We start from the raw sequence: 20,375 nt of genomic DNA on the forward strand, positions 1-20,375 counted from the left end.
ACAATGTTTCTGGGCCTAAAGAAATCTGTCTCTGCAAAACTGAAAATGTCCCCTAATGTTCAAACAGTCACAGTTTCTATCAGGCTATAACAGAATCCTGACTTGAGAGTTTCTGACAAACAGGTACAATGAACATATTCTGGTGTTGCTGCCCTTCCACTTTAGGAAACAAGGCACTGACTGAAAATTTAATAGGCATTGGCATACATAGAAATTATGATTCACTTACTTTTTGTGAGCCTAGTATATAGGTATTAACTCTTCCCTGAGAGTAGCTTCCACCCTAGATATCTTAAAACATTTATACATACCGACAAAGCCTTCTCTATCATATAGCAGTCCTTATTTTATTTAAGGCTTTTTAGAAGTTAATGTAATCTTCTGATTACGGAATCACATTCAAAGTAAACCCACTTGGAAAGTAATACACAGGACACTGTTTTGAATTCCCTACATGTTATAGAACAGGACCTCTTTGCCCTGAGACAAAAGGTTATGCTTTGAGTCAAATGATTTGGGTTAGCTCATTCAGCTAGAAAGAGACAGATAGTCACCTAAACTCATTGGAATAACTACTTCACTGAAGATGGTGCTTTAATCAGTGAATGTTAAATATCATTAGGCTGTTCTAAGGACTAAGTGACATAATGAGAAATTAGAATATATGGTATATAAAGATTGTTGTTACAGTTATTATGATCAGAAGTATTGCCTGATCAGAATATCAACAAAATTGCTAAGGTGGTAATTCTAGGGAATTAAGTAACCAAGACTTGGAAAGTTAACCTGGTCTAGATGAATTATCTGTCAGAACCTCCCACCTTTGTTCTGAGTCAGCATTCACCAATCTATATCAAGCTACTCAGCCTTCTGATTCTCTCAGAATTGGTAAAGATATATAGGAAAGGACTTGAGCATTCCCATTCCTAGAATGTCTCACTCTGCTGAAGTAACCTCCTTGGCATTCTGGTTTACATAATCAGTCTCAATTGAATTTATTTATTTTTTTCTGAGTCATTGTGATCATTTCTGGATGTCCTAAGAAAGTTCTGGGACTTTGGGAAAGTCCCTGAGAAAGTCCCGGGACTTTGGGAAAGTTCCTGGGAAAGGGAGGGACACTGAAAAGAAGGTTATCCTTTGAGACTTCATTGTGACTTGCCACTGGCCTTTCTCTTCAAATATGCACACTGTTACCTAAAACTTCATTCAAAATTTCAAAACTTTCATATTTTTTTATTAAAGCCCAGAGCTAACTTTCCATTTTCTAGACTGTTCCTCAAGAAATCCTAGCAAATGAAGAAGTAAGATACTTCCAAGTGACATAGTTGACAGTTGTAATAAATCAGAAAGGATTAAAGGACTGTAGAGGGGAAACGGTTCTGAAGAATTATACTAGCAGATTTTTAGAAGTTATATGAAGACAAGCTCAATTTTTTTATGGCATATAGCTTAAGAGGACAAAACAAGACAGATTATTAAAAATCAATGGCAGACATTTCAGAATCATTCTTGATGTCTTGTTCACCTTGCTACCTCATAATCACTCACCAAAAAGAGCTTTGGGTTCTCTTTACTCTAGAGTATACAAGAGTTTCTGCACCTTAGCTAACTCATCTTCTTTTCATTCTCCCCATCTTAATACAAGCCCTCACCACCTATCCTTCTCCCATTAGTTCAGCTATCCATCTTTCTTCATTTTGCTAAGGCCGCTAGCTCCATGTATTTCTGAAATATAGGTAGAATCATATAAATTTACTGCTTAAAAAGCTCTCATTACTCTAGCTGTCTATAGAAGTGTTTCACAAAACAAGGGATGTAGACATATTCTTGAAGATATGAACATTATATCATGATTTTTAAACATTGGGTTTTCATCTATATCTCTTTTACAGGGAAGAAATGAAATCCATTTACATAGACTATACTTTAGTCCCTCAATTATGTAAGAATATGTGGATGTATACTTAGGGGCCTATATTTTTCTTCCTCCAGAGAAAATGGAGAAACACTGGTATTCATGGTATATTCTGAACTCTTTATACCTCCTCTTATTTCCCACTACAAACTTAATATTCTAGCTATATACCACTTCTCATTTTTTGTAACTAACTTCACCCATTCATTCTTCTGGTCCAATGCATGTATTGTTCCCTCTGCTGAAAATGCCTTTCCTTTTCTTCTCTTCTTCGTGAGAAATTATTGATATTTCAAGATTCAGTTTTATTTTTATCTTATTGGGAAATATTTCTGCTATATCTCTGGGTTCTAAATTCATTTTGTTTACTGATCATCATGTTGTGGTTTTCTCATGTGTTCATGTGGTATTTCATTAGATGGTGAGGTCCTTGAGGTCAGAAATTGTATAATAGTCATCTTTGTATGTATTTGTTCTTCCATAATTTCCTGAAATGCCAGGATTATGGAGGGCTCTTTAAATTGAATGAAATTAATTTTTTCTCAGTCTAAAGAACTTCCCATTCTCTCTTGTGAAGTAAGTGAATCCTAGTCCTTGAATGACCACATAAGGATATACCATATTAGCATCTCAGCATTGTATGGGATGTTAGACTGAATACATTGAAAAGTGTTTTCCAGTTGGAAGCTCCTATGATCCTAAATTGCACTGTGCTTAGGGTTGGAAATATGCCATTAAATTAGAGTTGTTTCTTGTTCCTGCACTTTATTCCCTTTTGTGTAACAATAGCTACCTTTGCTCTTGCCTCCATGTTTGAGAGAATTCTCCCCAAAAGCCAGTTATCTTAAAAAATGTCATCTATCCCTGGGTCTATATTGAGAATTTTTTTCATCCTTTCTCCTCCCTAGTTTTCTGCTATACCTAGCCCATCATGATCTATTTCTTCAGATCAAGTCTATACTTGGTTTGTAAGCTAATTGTCAAAAAATGTAATGACTGATAACTGACTGCCAATGGCTAATTACAGTTTAACATAATAACAGATGCCATTTATTGAAGAAATGTTACAAATTCCTTACATGTATTATACCACTCAATTCTTACACAAATTCCATAAATTATTATTCTTGTCTGCATTTTAGAGATGATGAAACTAAGGTTGAGAGGTAAATAACTTACTTAACACATCCAAGAAGTGGTGGAATTTGAATCAAATTCCAGTTAGTTTGATTGCTTTTAGCTATTTGCTAAAGTGCCAGTCCTCCCTCACTCTCCAACACACATAGTAGTTCTAATTTTTCATGAGTAATATTAAACTGTGAAATACAAGACACCATGAACAGTCAGAGATTTGCATGAGAAGATTCTTTGTGTCAAATAACCCATACTCCATGGGGACCAAACTATTTAGTCTTACTTTTTATAATACATGCTTATTTTTCTTTGCTTTATCTAAAAACATGTCTCTTTTATACAATTTATAAATTGTACATCTTTAATATTTACTTCAGCAATAAGTCTAAAAGGAAAGCTGTGAATACATAAATAACTTCAGTAGATGCAAACACAACAGGTCCTCCAACCCAGGGGTGCCTGTGAGAATTTTTTCTACAGGAGATACATTATACACTGCTCACAAGTCCCACAATAAAAAAGGGCACCAACAACTGTGAGATTCAATCAAAACCAATCATTCAATTACAACTGCATTTATTGACACAGGAGAGTGCAATGGTTGCTTTTGCTCCTGCTTTCCCAATCCCATTCTCCTCATAACTATATTCACTTGAGCACTCCTCATAAGCCAAGGCATCCCACACCCCCCACTACATCTGGGTTTTGAGATCAAATGTGTCTCCCTATCAAGCAAAACTTACTTCCAGATCTTTGTCTCTAATAGCCTTCCTCACTGAGAAGAACCAATGTTTCTTGGAGATATGACTGATTCCAGGCCTGGGACAGTGTAGGTACAGGATGACTCTAAAATATTTTATTCTACCAGAATGGGAGTGCTAAAAAAATGATGGGGATATAAAACAGAGACATAAGAACCAGCTTAATGGTGAGGTCACAGGTGAACTTTGCGACCATTTGAATATCAAGATAATTATGCACCTTAAGGAATTATATATATAATTCAATAATATATATATATATTATTGAAAAAATTTAAAGTCTTTACTCCATATGGTAGTCAGGAAGGAAAGAAAGAAGGAAAGAAGGAAGGAAACTCTCTTGCTAGCTGTAGAATCCTAAAGTGCTGGCTAATAAATGCAGAGGTAGTGCTAAAGTTGGAAAGTCATTATTTTGGGACCATCAGTGGATGGTAGTTGCAGGAGAAAATTGTGATGAGAAGAAAGATATTTGCATAATGTTAAAAAGTCCCCATGTAGTCAATTTATTAATTGAAAAGGGGAAAATGTAATTTATACAATGGGAAAATTGCACCACACCTGGAGCAAATGATCAAATTAATATGACCAACATGAGACAGATGGTTAGCATGTGCCTCCAGATGTGATACCCTCTGAGAAAGACACAAAATTGCCTGCTTAGAATTCTGGCTAAGAACACGTTACTTGGATCTGAACATGAGGAGATATCAGACACATTCAAACTGAGGAAGATTCTGTTTTAAAATGGTTGGAGGGAAGTTACTCCCCAAACATCAATCTCATAAAAAAAAGGCTGCTAAAATATTTCATATTAAAGAAGGCTAATGAGGCATAACAACTAAATGCTGCCTGACCCTCAACAGGATCCTGTTCCAGAGAGGAAAAATGTTATAAAGGATATTATTAGGTCTATTGAAAAAATTGGAATATAAATTCTAGATTAGAATAAAACTTTACATCAATACAGAATTTACTGAAGTCGATAACTGTTCTGTGATTATGTAAGGGAATGTTCCTGTTCTAAGGCAAAACACACCAAAGTGTCCATGAGTAAAGGATTTGATGTATGTGATCTACCTCAGATGGTTCAGACTGGGAGACAGAGAAAGAAAGAAAACAGGATAAACTGTAAACAGTAAGTGAATCTGTAAAGAGTATGTGTGTATGTATGTGATTCTGTTGTTATACTGTTTTTATTGGTGCAATTTTTCCTTAAGATTAAAATTATTCCTGAATCAACATTTAAAGAAGAGTAAACTATGTGTCCCCAGTCAGGAAAAACTCTTGTTAAATAGAGTCAATGTTTTATAACATGTTCCTACTAGAACATTAGCTTCATATAACAAATATAAACTAAACAGTGAGTTAGATGCAGTTTGAAATACCTTAGATATTATTTATGTGTTCAGTTATCAACACTTATTAAACACACATTATGTATCAGATAATGTTCCATGATATGACTTTCCTTACCCCTTCAAGTTATGTGTGAATGAGAATAAATTATTGGAAAGGAATTATCAAACAATTTTTAGTGATAGCAAATTATTTCCTATAAACTTAATGTTCTCAACTCATCTCTGTGCATTAGAAACTCATTTGAAAGCTACTAGCTGAATTGATACAGCTCAAGTCACTTCTTTTTTATTTGAAGCCCAGAGACGTGAAGCTCCCCAACCTTATTTCTGTGACCAGCCCACATTCCTTAATAACAAAGTTCATGCTTTCCCAATGCCAGAAAATCTGGCTAAAAGACCTGTAGAAACATGGAGGGTTAGCAACAGGGGAGTGGGAGGAGGAGAGAGGGAGAGTAAAGATACAGAGAATAAGTAGCATAGATGGTAGGTAGAAAATAGAGAGGGGGAGGGTAAGAATAGTATGGGAAATGTAGAAGCCAAAGAACTTATAAGTATGACACATGGACATGAACTAAAGAAGGGGAATGTGGGTGGGAGAGGGTGTGCAGGGTGGAAGGGAATGAAGGGGTGAAATGGGACAACTGTAATAGCATAATCAATAAAATATATTAAAAAAAAAAGATCCGTAGAGTACTTCAGTTCCTTTAAGTGTGGAGCCTCTTTGCATGTCATTAAGTCAGCATTTGGAATCCTGTTAAACCCTGCACAGTACCCATGGATACCCCAGACCAACCCTCCAGATGGTGGCTGACAATTTGTGTGTGTGCCTTAGTCTCAGCTTGTCTTGTCTGAGGCTCCTGGGTACCATGCATTGCCTTCATGTATGATTGTTGAAAGGCCAGCTTTATATTGTCCACCTTCAAGAAACTCAGCATGCTCTGTTTGTCAGAGTACAATGGAAAGGACTCTTGTATTTTGGCATTTGACAAATCTAGGGACAGATTTAGCTTTGCCCCTTAACAAATGAGCCATGGTACCCAAATTACTCAATACCTCTGATCTTGTTTCTTCCCTTTAAACTGGAAATAATGATGCCTTTTTTCTTAGAGGGTGACTTGAATGATTAAGTGAGATAGGGCTATAGAAATGTTTGGCATAGTGCCTTGCACACAGTGATTATTTGGAAAATGTTAATCATTGATATTACTTTAGTAAAGTAAGCATACTTTTTATTTCAACTGTTGCACCAGGATTCTTCTTTAGAGTGATATTCTCTTTGTTTTACTTTCTTCTCAGGAAGCATAAGGTCCAGAGTTAGAGGGTGTAAGGGCACAGGGAAATGAAAGAGACAGGGAAATTCCTTTACATAGTTAAGCAATAGAAGTTAAAAGATAAAACAATCATCACAAGGACAAGGAAACAAAACAAAACAAGTTAAGGATAAAGAATGAAAGAGAGCGCCCTGGCTGGTGTGGCTCAGTGGAATGAGCACCAGCCTGTGAACCAAGGGGTTGCTGGTTCGATTCCCAATCAAGGCACATATGTGGCTTGTGGGCCAGGTCCCTAGTGGGGGGCACGTAAGAGGCAGCCACACATTGATGTTTCTCTCCCTCTCTTTCTCCTTTCCCCTCAGTCTAAAAATAAATAAACAAAATCTTTAGCCCTGGCTGGCATAGCTCAGATTTGAGCATGGGCTGCGAACCAAAGTGTTGCAGGTTCAATTCCCAGTCAGGGTACATGCCTGGGTTGCAGGCCATGACCCCCAGCAACCGCACATTGATGTTTCTCTCTGTCTCTTTCTCCCTCCCTTCCCTCTCTAAAAATAAATAAATAAAATCTTTAAAGAAAAAAAAAAAAGAATGAAAGAGAGCAAGGTTTTTCTACCTGGTAGGGTGCCAAAGGTTTTAGAGGGTAGAGTGTCTAGTGTTAAATTCTGTTTTTGTCTTGTTACAAGTCAGTACCCTATGTTTTTCCAAACCTCCAGTGACTTGAGTTAATGTTCTTGTTTGCTTGTGTTGTTTGTTGGTTTGTGTTCATAATGCAAATTGAGGTGAAGAGGATGGATTTTATGACTGGGACCACCTTGGGCAGAGGAAAATGGACAGGTGCTGAAGGAATGACACATGCAAGATTGAGAGCTTTGCAGGAGAAGTAAGGAGGACCTAAAAGAGACTACGAAATGGCATCTCTGATGAAGCAAAAGATCTTAAGGGATAATGGAACAGGGGCTTAACCCCCACATGTGGGTTTTATCCTTATTCAAGTTAGAGGAATGGACTTGCCTCAAAGAATCTAGGGTCTAGAATATTTTAAACTAAATAAAATACTAAAGCTTAGGAAAGTATAATAGATCTCCAGTTCTATATTAATAATTACAAAAACTTCTGAACATTTATTGTTTTGTTTGGCACCAACATTCTTTTAGTGGAAAGACCTGACTTTACTTGCCATTAGGCTGCCTATTATCTCTACTGATTGCTACAGTGGATACAGCCACACATTTTGCTAGCGAGTTATTAATGTGTTGGATTATGGTGCACTGCCTAGACTCTGCTTTGTTTATGGGCCAACTATCTATGTATGACATGCCCTTATACTCAAAATTCTGAATTTTCAAACTCTTCTGCACTTACGGTGTTGGATAAGAGACAGTAAACATAAATTCAGAAAAAATATAAATTTTAAATGAGTGAAAAAGGGAGGTATTACCTTCCAGTGTGTTTCTAAAGCTGAAATTGGCGGTTCTATCCATGGAACCCGTTTCATACTGGGTCAGACTCAGGCAAAATTCCACGTCAGCTGAGGAGGGGAGCCTCGGGGTCCTGGCTTTGTCATGGTTTCCAGGGTTGCGCAGTAACGGTCCCTCAGAAGTCCCATTGCACAGTACCTGGCGGCTGTCGTACTCCTCCGATCGGCTACAGATGATCTGCACAGAACACCTTGATGTTAAAGTTGTCACCACCTCTAAGTCAAAGTCAAAGGGGAAAGTAAGGAAGTTGAAATTCCTGGTTGCCATATTTTTATCCCGAATTATAAGGAGGTTAATAATTTAAAGGTTGTTGAAGAAAGCAGCTTTCTGTGTGTTGAAGAATAACCCACAGAAATTAAGATATAGAAAAGAATTGTAGTCTTGAATCTACCACTTAAGAAAATGTGTTCAATTCCCTAAGCCTCAGTTATCAAATGGGGATAACAATGTCTTTGTATAATTGTTGTCAAATATTTATTTGAGGAGAAAACTAACTTGACAGACATGTTAATTACCTGTTGTATGGCTTCACTGGTTTTATGCCCATGAGACCAGGTATGGCCCAGAGTTTAGGTCTGTACCCCTCTTATTTTACCCCTTTCTGTATCTTCTCTGGCTGAACAACCAATTCCATGGCTTACATTAAATAATCAGAACTCCCCAATTCCTATCTCTAGTTCAAAGTGACTCCTCTGAGCCCTTAGTCTGTATATTCATCTCTGACTCCATTTTTCAATGATATCTCACATGCATCACAAATATAACATTAAAAACCCTAAATCTGTTACTCTATCTACATTTTCTATCTCACCAACCATCCTGCAATTCAAACCAGAAGCCCATGGATTATCATGTTTAAGCCAGACATTGGTATTTAGTGTTTGTGTTTTATTCTCTTTTGTCTTTCACATTGAAACCATCAACCAATATTTTCAATTCTGCCTCCAGAGGATATCTTGAATTTGATAGCCACTCTCCATTTGCTGAAAATTCTGTGATCCTACTGTTAAATTATGATGGGCTACTCTTTTCTGGGCATTGCAGGTGCCCCTTCATCCCACACTTTTTTCCTTCCATAACACCACCCATTCCTTGCCATGCATCTGATATTCTACCCAATCTTCAGGGTCAAGGCATCTTTTGAAAAAAAAAAAAAACAAAAAACAAACAAACACTGTAGATTCTGACTTTAAAAAATAATTCAAAAAGATTTAACTCTAAATATGAAGTTATAGGCATCTTTCACTGAAATATTCTTTTTGTAGTTTTCCTTATATGTATGTGAACAGTGAACTATGATAAAAAATTTGACTAAAAAAGACAAAAGTAGCTCTTTCAATAAATATAAAATAAAAATTCTAAGGGGTTAATAATATCACATAATTTAATTGACAGACTAATATTTTAGTGGTATATAAATTAATTCTTCATTTTAAAATCATTGGTGCCTTAGATTCAATGAGAGCAAGTAACTAGGTAGCAAGATGTCAACACTAAACCAAAACATAAGTGCAGGAGAACCTGCCCTGCCATCACTGACTATTCACAAGAGGCACAGGCTTCCACAGGAGACTTCTGCACACTCAGTAGATAATATTCTTCTTTGTCAAACTTACACTTTATTCACTTTCTTCTCCTGTGATAAAAAAAAAATTTCTGCATAACTTCCCTTAAAAAACTGTAATCTCCACAAGGATAACTTTCTTCTTAAATTATTATTATTGTTGATTCTCAGAATGTACGATAGAGGCTCAATAAATATTTGATGAGTGAATAAACAGATTCAGGGATAAACCAATGTATCTTCAACTACAAACATATGCTGAACACACTTTTTTCCAATCCTTTTATTGGTAAAAACTTCTGCACTAGAAGATATTTGCAGAAATGTATCATTTTTAGTAAATATATATCAGGGCCCTACTGTGTCCCAGACCATGAGGAAGACATCACTGTGTACATTTTTAAAAATTCTCACCTTGTTGGTTTATAGGATCTTATCTTTATTTCAGTGATGAGAAAAGTAAGCCCTGGTGTGGAAGAATATGAAAGGCTGCAAGACCTAGAACCCTCTGTTATGGTTAATAATCTTATAGACAATAGGTAAGACACAAGAATATTTTTCAAGTGAAAAGAATTCCTGGTCAGCTGTTTGTACCACAGTTGAAAATAATCAAGACAATCCTATCAGTCCCCTGCTCTTGTGGGTTTGCAATCTATAGGAATGTCACAGCAAATTAAGTCACCGTCAACTGAATGAGCCCTGTGTCCCAGGAATGGCTGCTGCTGTGTTAAATGAGAAACACTTAAAGAAGCTTTTAATTTTTGGTCAGTAAAATGATATTTATGAGTTGAAAAGAATTGGGCCCTAAAATCAAGGTGATATGGAATTCAGTTGTAGTTCAACTACTTACTAGCAGTGTGTCAATGAGCATGTTATTTAGACATGTTAAGTCTCAGTTTCCTCAACTATAATGTGAAATAATAAATGCATCTAACATTATATAATATAAATATGTGATTAATATATTGATAATATAATAAATAATAATTGAAATAATGTAATTCTGACTCAACAAATGACAGCTTCTAGTTTTCTTTATACTTCAACACATTCCACAATCCTTTTATTCACACATAATTGAGAACTAAAAGAGTTAGTTAACTTTTCTAAGGCCATAAGATGTTTAGAGCTAGAGCTAGAAAATTAATATGCATTTCTCTTATTCCAAAGCTATATAAACTACATTTATTAGTGCCTGTAAGTGACTTAGGGATGTCTGAATAAACACAATGTAACTTTTGTTTCAGATGTAATGTGTTGGATTCATTTATAGTGTCAATTAACTAGACACCATGGCAGGAACATAGAGGAGATCATTTTTATTTCTGTTTGAATAATAGAACATCTCATGATATTCTTGGTTAAATTAGAGAGGATTGAATGGAACTATTTTTGCTGAAATGCCACCTGCCAAGTGACTAAGTGTTCAGATGACTGGATGTATTAGTAACAAGGAGGAAATCTACCTTGGTTCCAGAAATAACTTGAAAAACTTAACCTCAAATCATTGTCTTTCTATTTGATACAGAGGGGAGGCAAGGTAGGGGAAATTGTTGGCACTAATGTTGTGACCAATCATGTAGATCACAATCAGAAAGACATGGTTCCCAATATTGACTCTTAATTAGCTACATGACCTTGGACAAAATACTTGAGCTCTCTGAGTATCAAAGTTTTTCATTTGTAAATGGAGATTATAACAACTTTCTATGAAAGATAAAATAATCTAACACATGTAAAGCCCTTAGTACATAGTGCCAAGGATAGAGTGTTTAATAATAGCAGCTCTTAAAATTTATTGAATACAAGACCATTGGGCAGGTCACCAAATTTTCTTTAACTCTGATTATATAATACTGGTTGAATATTTATTATTATAGTAACTAACACTGGAATATCATATAAGGACATATTATAATAGTAATTTATACACATATAACTCAAAGAATATGTTAGGTACTAAACTAATTATTTTATATTAACAGATTTCATCAAATCTCTTCACAATGCTGCTTTACAATATTATTTTAATATTTTTAATATTTTATTGATTATGCCACTACAGCTGTCCTGGTTTTCCTCCCTTTGCCCCCCTCTACCCCATACCCCTTATTCCTTTAGACAACACCCCAATCCTTGTTCATATCCATGAGTCATGGGTCCAAGTTCTTTGGCTACTGTACCTTACATCCTCATGGCTATTCCGTAACTACCTATTTTTACTTCTTAATCTTCTCACATCTTACCCACTCTTCCATGCCCCCCTCCCATCTCTTTATCTTTAATTTTTGCATTTTAATTATATATCTTGGAGTGGGCCTCTTTGCATCCATCTTGTTTAGGACTCTCTGTGCTTCCTGAATTTGCATGTCTATTTCCTTCACCAAATTAGGGAAGTTTTCTTTCATTATTTTTTTTCAAATAAATTTCCAATTTCTTGCTCTATCTCTTCTCTTTCTGACACCCCTATGACGTGAACATTGGATTGCTTAAAGCTTTTCCATAGGCTGCTTACACTATCCTCAATTTTTTGGATTCTCTGCTGTGATTGGTTGTTTTTTGCTTCCTTATGTTCGAAAACATTGATTTGATACTCAGCTTCATCTGCTCTACTATTATTTCCCTATAAGTTGTTCTTTATTTCAATTAGTGTAGTCTTCATTTCTGACTGGATCTTTTTTGTGCTGTTAAGGTCCTCATTAACTTCCTTGAGCATCCTTATAATCAATATTTTGAACTCTGCATCTGATAGATTGCTTATATCCATTTCATTTAGCTCTTTTTCTGGGGTTTTGATCTGTTCTTTCCTTTGGGCCATGTTTCTATGTCTCCTCATTTTGGCAGCCTCCCTGTGCTTGTTTCTGTGTATTAGGTAGAGCTGCTTTGACTTTGTGTCTTGGTAGTGTGGCCTAATGTAGTAGGTGTCCTATAGGGTCCAGTGTCACAGCCTCCCCTATCACCCAAGCTGAATACTCAAGGTGCACCCTTTGTGTGGGCTGAGTACACCTTCCTCTTGAGCCTTGGTTGCTGTTGGCAGACCAATGGGAGGGATTTACTCAGGCCAGTCAGCTGCAAGGATTGGCTATGACCACTTACCCTCAACCTCCACCCTCTGTGGAGGGTCAGCTGTGCAGGGGAAGAATGGTGGTGCTCCAATGTGGTCTGTAGCTGTTCAATGGGAGCATTGGCCCTAGTGTTTCCCAGGTGGTGCAGGCCAAGATCAGCCCCTACCTGTGTTTTTCTTGAGGCCACCCTGCCTGAGTTATAAAGCAATCTGAGATGGCTGCTACTTGTGCTGGGCCAAGCAAAGTAGAGATTGCCAAGCAAATGCAAGCTGTGAGTCTAGGCTGCCAGTTCCAGGCCTGGGGCTCACTGAGGCCAGCTGATTCTTATTTGAGAGGATTTAGGAGTTTTGAAGCATGAGCCAATACCAGCCATTCATATGAAAATGAAGCTTGGGTGGGCCTTATAGTGGGTAGGGCAGAGTCTCGGGGGATCTCAAAGGCAGGTCAAACAGTGTTAGCCATGTTGATAGAATCTTAGATATGGCACCAGTCTGCTGGCTCTGTAGAGATAGGCCCCAGAAAAGGGACAATGGCCTCTGCTCACCTTGATGCCAGACACCTTAGTCTCCCCCTGCCCACCACCCATGCCCCTCAATATCCACCCTGGTGCCGGAGCGCAGAGGGAGTGAGTCTGCATAGGTGAGTCCATGTGTGGGTTCTTTAAGAGGAACTTCTTGGGGTTCCTGAAGTTTCTTCCACTTACTCAGCTTTTGTAGCCAGAAGTTGTGGGGACTTACCTTCCTGGCACTGGAACCCTGAACTGGGGACTTGGTGTAGGGCTGGGACTCCTTGCCCCCAAGATATCCCTCCTGAATTTTTATCCACCACATGTTATGTGGAACCTGCCCGTTCCATGTCTGCACCCCTCCTACCAGTCTGGATGGATGTGGTTTCTTTAATTCCATAGTTGTCAGGCTTCCATTCAACACAATTTCTGTTGGCTCTAAGTGATAGTTTTTCTATATTTTAGTTGTAATTTTGTTGTGATTTTGCAAAGAGGTGAGCCATGTCTGTGTATGCCACCCTCTTGATCAGAAGTCTACAGACTTGCTCTTGGAGTCAAGTACTTTCCCACATCTATTTTATTATTTGAATTTTAGAAAAAAAAGATATCAGAGTAAATTTTCAGATACCAGATACCAGAATCTGATTCTGATATTCAGATATCAGAACCTTGTAGTTAAGTTACAATAGTCTACTGATACTCATGTTTATATGACCTGAAAAATTACATACCCTTTCCATGATACTATTGGGTTTTCTGTTCCATTCAGTATTTCCATTAACACAGAAAACAAGTATCTATGATCATTGTAGCTCAGTTTTTTGTTGTTGAGAAAAACCAAAGGTCAGAGCATCTAAATAACTTACCCAATATCATCTGGCAATGGTCTTTAGACAAAGATTTGTTCTTTTTCTATTTCAACACCTGTGGTTTATAATAATAACGGGAAAAAATCAAGTGTACCAAGTCAAATGAGAAAAGGAGATAGAAGAAACAGATGTATTAACAAAGAAGGTGAACCTAGCCAGTGCTCTCTTAAATTTAAAGAGATAGCAATAAACTACCAGTTATTAAAAGCTTTTAGGAGCAAAGATTCTTATTATGGCATTTGAGGTTTTGTCTGAAAAAAAATTGTAGAACATATGACATTCCACAGAATCTTTTTCATAAAAAAAGAGAGAGAAGCTGTTATTTCATTGAGCTGTTACCATGGTTACCTAAAACCCATGACTTTCTGCTAAAATGTGACTTTTTTTCTTCCCACTGTTTGCTTCCATGTGATGTGCTTTTCACCTGATGAGTGAATTCCCTGGCAACATTTCCCTCATGTCTATCATCTAGGAAATTGTTTTTTCTTTTTATTTTGATCCATCATGACAGCTGTTCCCAACCTACCTTTTCTTTTATTGGCTAGCTTTTCTGCTGCCTGCATAACATTGAATCAAATTGTGTTGAGCATAGGTATTTGTCCTTTAATATTGTTAAGAACCTCCCCCTCTCCAAAAATAATAAACGATTTTAATTGATGACAAATATGCTTTTCCTTGAAAAGATTTTGACACTAAACAAAAAATAAATGAACAAACATACAAAAAAGGTGTGAATTCTGAATATAAGCTTTCTAATATATTAGATTAGATTTTTATATATTATTTTATATATAAAACACCTGATTTTTAATATATTATTTTACTTATTAGAAAACCTTATCATTCAATATTATTAACCACTTTAAATGATACTTAGATATGCTTGATTTTTTTTTATTACGTGGTCCCTTGTTTTCAGGCACACACGTACACACATGCCGAGAGAGAACCATACAAAATGTCTTTTTCCAGACTGTAAGTTTGCTGCTTAAATGGCATTTTTGTATCCTTAGCCTTAGGGATCTAATGTTATAAAGAAGTGCCATGTAAAATTCCAGAAATCCAGCCATGCATAATTTAATTTTTAATGTTTGTTAGCATTGGAGTTAATATTTCTATGAGTTTTAATTTTGTTCCTTTCAACATACATTTGTAAAGCCTATTCCATGTATATATCATGGTCTTAGCATCTGTGGATATAAAAATAAATAAGAAATGATCTCTACCTTGGAGCAGTGGTCAACCCTGTAGACAAAGGGAGGTTTACAAACAATGATATGCACTGAAGAGTTATAGGTGTTATGATACAGATCTGTACAATGGGTGATAGTGATAACAAAGGGGTTAGAGCTAATTCTACTTGAGTAATGGATGTGGAATATGTTTATTATAATATGAATGAAAAGGACTACATAAGTATGTCTGCCCCAGTTGTCTGTACCATTGAATTTAAGGGAGTGAAAGGGACTTCAAGTAAAATGTTACACCCATAAATTAGTAGCTCATTTAATTCCTTCTGAGTCTAACTGGCTCCTTGTAAATAGGGAACAACATGGATGGCTTGAAATAGTATTGGAGTCAGAAGCACTGGGTTTTAGTCTTCAACTGTGTGACCTTGGACAAATTGTCCTAGCTTCTGGGGCCTCTCTACATTCCTTTATAAAATATGGACACAATACTAGATACTGTTGAAGGGTCTCACAGTCTGAGTTCAAAAATCCTATGAATCTCTAAAATTCTATTTTGTTGAATTTGGTGTCAAGTAAAAAATAACTAAAATCAAGGGGAAAATATAGGCTTTGTGTCAAAGGGGCTATCAATCTAGCTGATTTGAAAGGTATTAATGAGTATGGAAGCTTTGCAATTTCATCTCACACAAAATAGTCTAGTTCTTGATTTGAGTGTTCAGTGCAGGTAAATACGTTTAACCAAGTGGTGTGCCTATTACAGAACCTGAGTTGATAAGGTGGAAGAGGTACCAAAACAATCTAATAATCATTAAACCAGTGATTCTCAGTGTTGTCTGCACATTAGAGTTGCATGGGAAGGTTTTGAAATGCAGATGCCTAGACTTCACAGTGGACCAACTGAATATGATTTTCTGGTAGAAGTCAGATGGGAGCCCATGTGATTGTTTTTGAGTTTTTTTGTTTTGTTTTGTTTTTTAAAGCTCCCTAAATAATTTAGATGCTGAGAACTGCCAAATTAAATCAATATAAACAATTTATCTTAATTTTTAGAAGACTGTAACAAGAGAGGTTGTATGAAGGAATGGAAACAGCGAGCTAAAGGTTGGTTTTCACTGTCACTTCATGCAGTGACACCACAGATAGTAGGTGAATATGAATGTTTATTCATCTCACCTTCCTTATTTAAACTATTGTTTATGTGGTTTTTGTCAATGGCCTTTGTCCACCCTGCTTCATAATTTCCTTTTTAACACCAGTTACTACATAGCAGTTTAAATATAGAACTACATTGAAACGAATGTTATAACAATTTAGTCTAGTACTTACCTATTAGATTCAATAAGTTTTATATAGAAATGAAATTGGCCACAATCATAAAGGAACAAAAAGAAAAATTTTCCACTAAAAGTTAATAAATGATTCAAAAATTATTATAAATATAATTCATGTGTCACCAAGTAGCATACCTCTCATGTAATTAAATATCAGTTAGTATCTATCTACTAGGTTTCAGTGTGGATGTTATAACTTCTTTTTTTTTTTTTGTAATTTAGATAATCATGGGTCAAGTGAAGCTGTACAGTTAAGGAAAGCATTATAATTTCCTTGAGTGAAATGACTCAAAATCCCACATCCAAACTTAGCAGTATTTTAAGCAGTAACAGAGGTTGTGAGAGTTAGATGAGAGTTGTGCACTTATAGATTAAGTCAGGAGGGTCTGAAGTCTTATTGAAATAGATTTTTTCCCAGTACCTTTTTAATAGCCTTTCCTGCACAAATTCATTCATTAATCTTGGTAAATAGTTGACATTAATGACATCAGGCATTATACAGCAACTATTTTTCAATGAGCTTCAATAGGCTCCATTTGAAAGGTGTGAGAACTTAGATTGTTGGGCGGGGAGTGGAGGAGGCAAAGGGGATGGATGGGAAGCCATCCACATTTCAAAACTTCAGAATGTGAAGTACAAATATAATATCTTTCCCATCTTATTTAAATAGTGGGCTTAGTTCCATAAAGCACTGCTACAATACAAGTGTTTAGAATATAAACAGAAAAACATTCCTTCTAGCTTATGGCTTAAAATGATAAATAATTAAAAACATATTTCTTTGGTTACCTTTTGTCCCAAATCCAGAATGAAAAATTTAGAATAGGAGAAATATGAATTAAATTTTAGAATAGCAATTCTTTATCTTGTACCTCTAAAGTATGCATATTTTAGGGGGAGAAGAGCTAATTTCTTCTGCAGCTTAAGGAAAAAAGTGAAACAGAATGGCCATATCTTTTGGCTGAAGGCATCCAGCAGTCATGTCCTTGGAAATAGTTTTGGGTGATCATGAAGAAAATCGACCAGGCAACAAATCTTGTCTCTGCTACTTGCTAGCTCAGTGATCTTGTACAAGTTACCTACTATCTTTGTGCCTCAGTTATTTAATCTTTAAAAGGGGAATAGTTAATAAAAATATTAAATTAGTTAATGCACAAAAACACTTGCAACAGGGTTTCACACATACTAAATGCTCAATAAATGTTAGCTATTTTCACTATTTACCTATGTGGGCCTCAGGGTTGTCATGTATTTAAAATTAAAAAAGATTTAATCTAAAGACTATTCCCCAAATTGTCCTGATGGTAATAATCACCAAAGACATTTAGTAAATAATGCTTCCCCAGGACTGTCCACTAAAGATTCTGATCAATGGGTCTGGGATTAGGCCAGGAATTTTTACTTTTAATATGTGCTCTGTTGAATTTCATTGTGATGAAAATTTCAGACACACTGATATACATCATTTATTTATTTAATCATCTAAATATTCATTCATTCTTTCAATAAATAATAAACCCTTACCATTTCCAGGTCACCATCCTAAGTGCTAGAGGATACAGTGATGAACCAAATATTCTGTTTATTAGAGTTTGGGAACTAAGTAGAAGATATTAGACAAATAAGCGCAGAAATATCTATATAACTACAATTGTGAAGTGTGCTCTATTAAAGGAAAAACACAAGGTATGTTGAGAGTTTTGAATAGGGGTCCTCTTCTACTCCTGGCAGAAGAGATAAGGAGGGAGGTTTGCTTAGACCTGCCTGAAGAAGGTATTACTAAATTTCCTCTATGCCCTGATATTGTATGTTCAGCACACCTTACCTGCCAAGAGGAAAAGAAGGATGCTGGGCTGAGTAGGTTGGGGTTTGTTGGGTTGCGCCCTCCCATATATTCATCCGTGCAAATGTCACAGTTTTCAGCATCTCTCCAGTCCCAGTAAGGAATGGTGAAGTTCTCATCCCCTGTAAGCTCCTGGATTTCTCGTTCCCACAGCAACAAGAAGAGTCTGTGCCAAGGCAGGAAACCTGGTGCTTCATGAGCAAAATCAATGTCTCTCCAGATTTCAGACCCCCCAAGCAGTGTGTCCCTTGACACATAATAGTGCATCCAGACAAAGAGGTCATAAATGTTGATGTCACTAAACATGGGTGTTGACCCATTATTCATTTGGCCATAGGTGCCTGTGGGGATGACGTAGTCTGGGCTAGTAGTACGCTTTGCTAAAATGAGGTAAGCAAGAAATTTGTTCTTCTCTGGAATACTCAAATCAAAGATGTTTCTTCTCACCAAAAGCCGCCTTTCTGTGCAGTTTGGTCCCCCAAAGCCAAACTTGCAGTTTCCACAGTTGAATCCCATGAAGTTGCTAGAGCACTGGCAGGTCCTGTTATAAAAGACAGAGGGCCAGGACTCCCGGTCGTCCACCCCCGTGAAGGGGAATTGAGGCCCAAGGGGTGCATTGGATAGAACAATGTCCTGACAGGAACCCCTGCCTGAAAGCTGACCACAGGGACTCCCGTCACCCCTCCATGGTGGGCAGCATTCCTTCTCCATCAGGTCCTTGGAGGACACACAGGCTCGAGGGAAATGGCCATCAGAGGTCTGGAAACTCCACAGCAGGCAGTACAACACAGCCAGGAGCATTCTTCCTCTAGTTCTGACAAGGTCTGCTTGAGCTAGGTAATCGAGCCACACACTTCTCTTCCAGCTACCCCTGCAGTGACTATCACATGTTCTGGCTAAGTCCTGTATATCACCACTCCCACCTCCAGCATCAAACACTCTCAGTCTTTATCCTAAGCTTTCATCTTCTGAAAACCACATGACTAACTTTTTTTTGTTGGAGTTGGCATGTACCCCACAAGTGGGATAGGCCTGAGAAACACTATTCACCATTAATAGTTTCTTATGGTTAGAATAATAATAAATAATATTATTAATAATAGTGCCTGATCTATGTAAAACCCAGTTAATTGACTATGAAATTAATGATGATTTGAATTTGGAAATAAGAAGTAGTATTAGTAGTAGAGGTTCTCTTAGTAAGAAAGCTCTGGAAGTGTTAGACATTGTAGGTGTAAGGTAGGTGTTCCTCAGAGACCACAAATAGGTCACAGCATTTTCAGAGGTAAGCTTTGCAAAAAAAGGACCCTTTTCAGAGCCCAAAGATTATTTCTTATAACTGAATATACTACAATTTATTTATTTTGTATAAAGTATCAGAAGAAAAAAAAATCATTCTGCTACTCTTCCCTAATTATCTTGATGCATTTGGCTGCTTGCCAGCTCTCTAAGTGCTGATTTTCTGACTATACTTAAGGATAGGTCACTTTACTAGGTAGGTGGTCTGCCTTATTGAGGAGACTTTTATTAGTTAATATCCCAAAAGAAACTCTTCTTTTTAATGCTGTAGCCATTGCCAACTTTTCAATTTAGTGAGTGACTGACTCAGGAGTTTTGTATTTATTCAACAAATATTTATTGATCATATAAATTCTCCCAGGAATTCTTTCTCTGTGTGCATAGTGACTTGGATAAATTAAAATACATGAATAAAAACATAATTTTACCACTTACACTAATTTTCAAATGAGTAGTACAAATAATAAATATATGCGATTTTTAATAGAAGGATGTCTCATGAACTGAGGATCCTTGAAAGAATTGCACAGTTTTTGGATTTTTTTTTGTTTTTGTTTTTATATTTAGAGAGCAAGGAAGGGAAGGAGAGAAACATCAATGTGTGGTTGCCTCTTGTGTGTCCCCAGGTGGGGACTTGGCCTGCAACCCAGACATGTGCCCTGACTGGGAATCAAACCAGCGACACTTTGGTTTGCAGCCTGCGTTCAATCCACTGAGCTATACCAGCTAGGGCCGAATTGCACAGTTTTTTATAACAATATTCAAATTTTATTTAGGGAGTACCTTGAATAA

General features: G+C 36.6%; 1 protein-coding gene across 1 annotated transcript in view; it reads right to left on the reverse strand.

Annotated features, from left to right (window-relative positions):
- The window catches only part of TYR (tyrosinase), a 77,196-nt gene extending 57,998 nt beyond the window's left edge, over positions 1-19,198 (reverse strand). Inside the window, 2 exon segments of the mRNA XM_028517022.2 lie at positions 7,878-8,094; positions 18,267-19,198. Of these exon segments, the coding sequence (XP_028372823.1) occupies positions 7,878-8,094; positions 18,267-19,085 (1,036 nt within the window). The 5' untranslated portion in view covers positions 19,086-19,198.
- Between the last annotated feature and the right edge of the window lie 1,177 nt (positions 19,199-20,375).

This window comes from Phyllostomus discolor, chromosome 6 (genome assembly GCF_004126475.2).
Source record: "Phyllostomus discolor isolate MPI-MPIP mPhyDis1 chromosome 6, mPhyDis1.pri.v3, whole genome shotgun sequence".
Classification (NCBI taxonomy): domain Eukaryota; kingdom Metazoa; phylum Chordata; class Mammalia; order Chiroptera; family Phyllostomidae; genus Phyllostomus; species Phyllostomus discolor.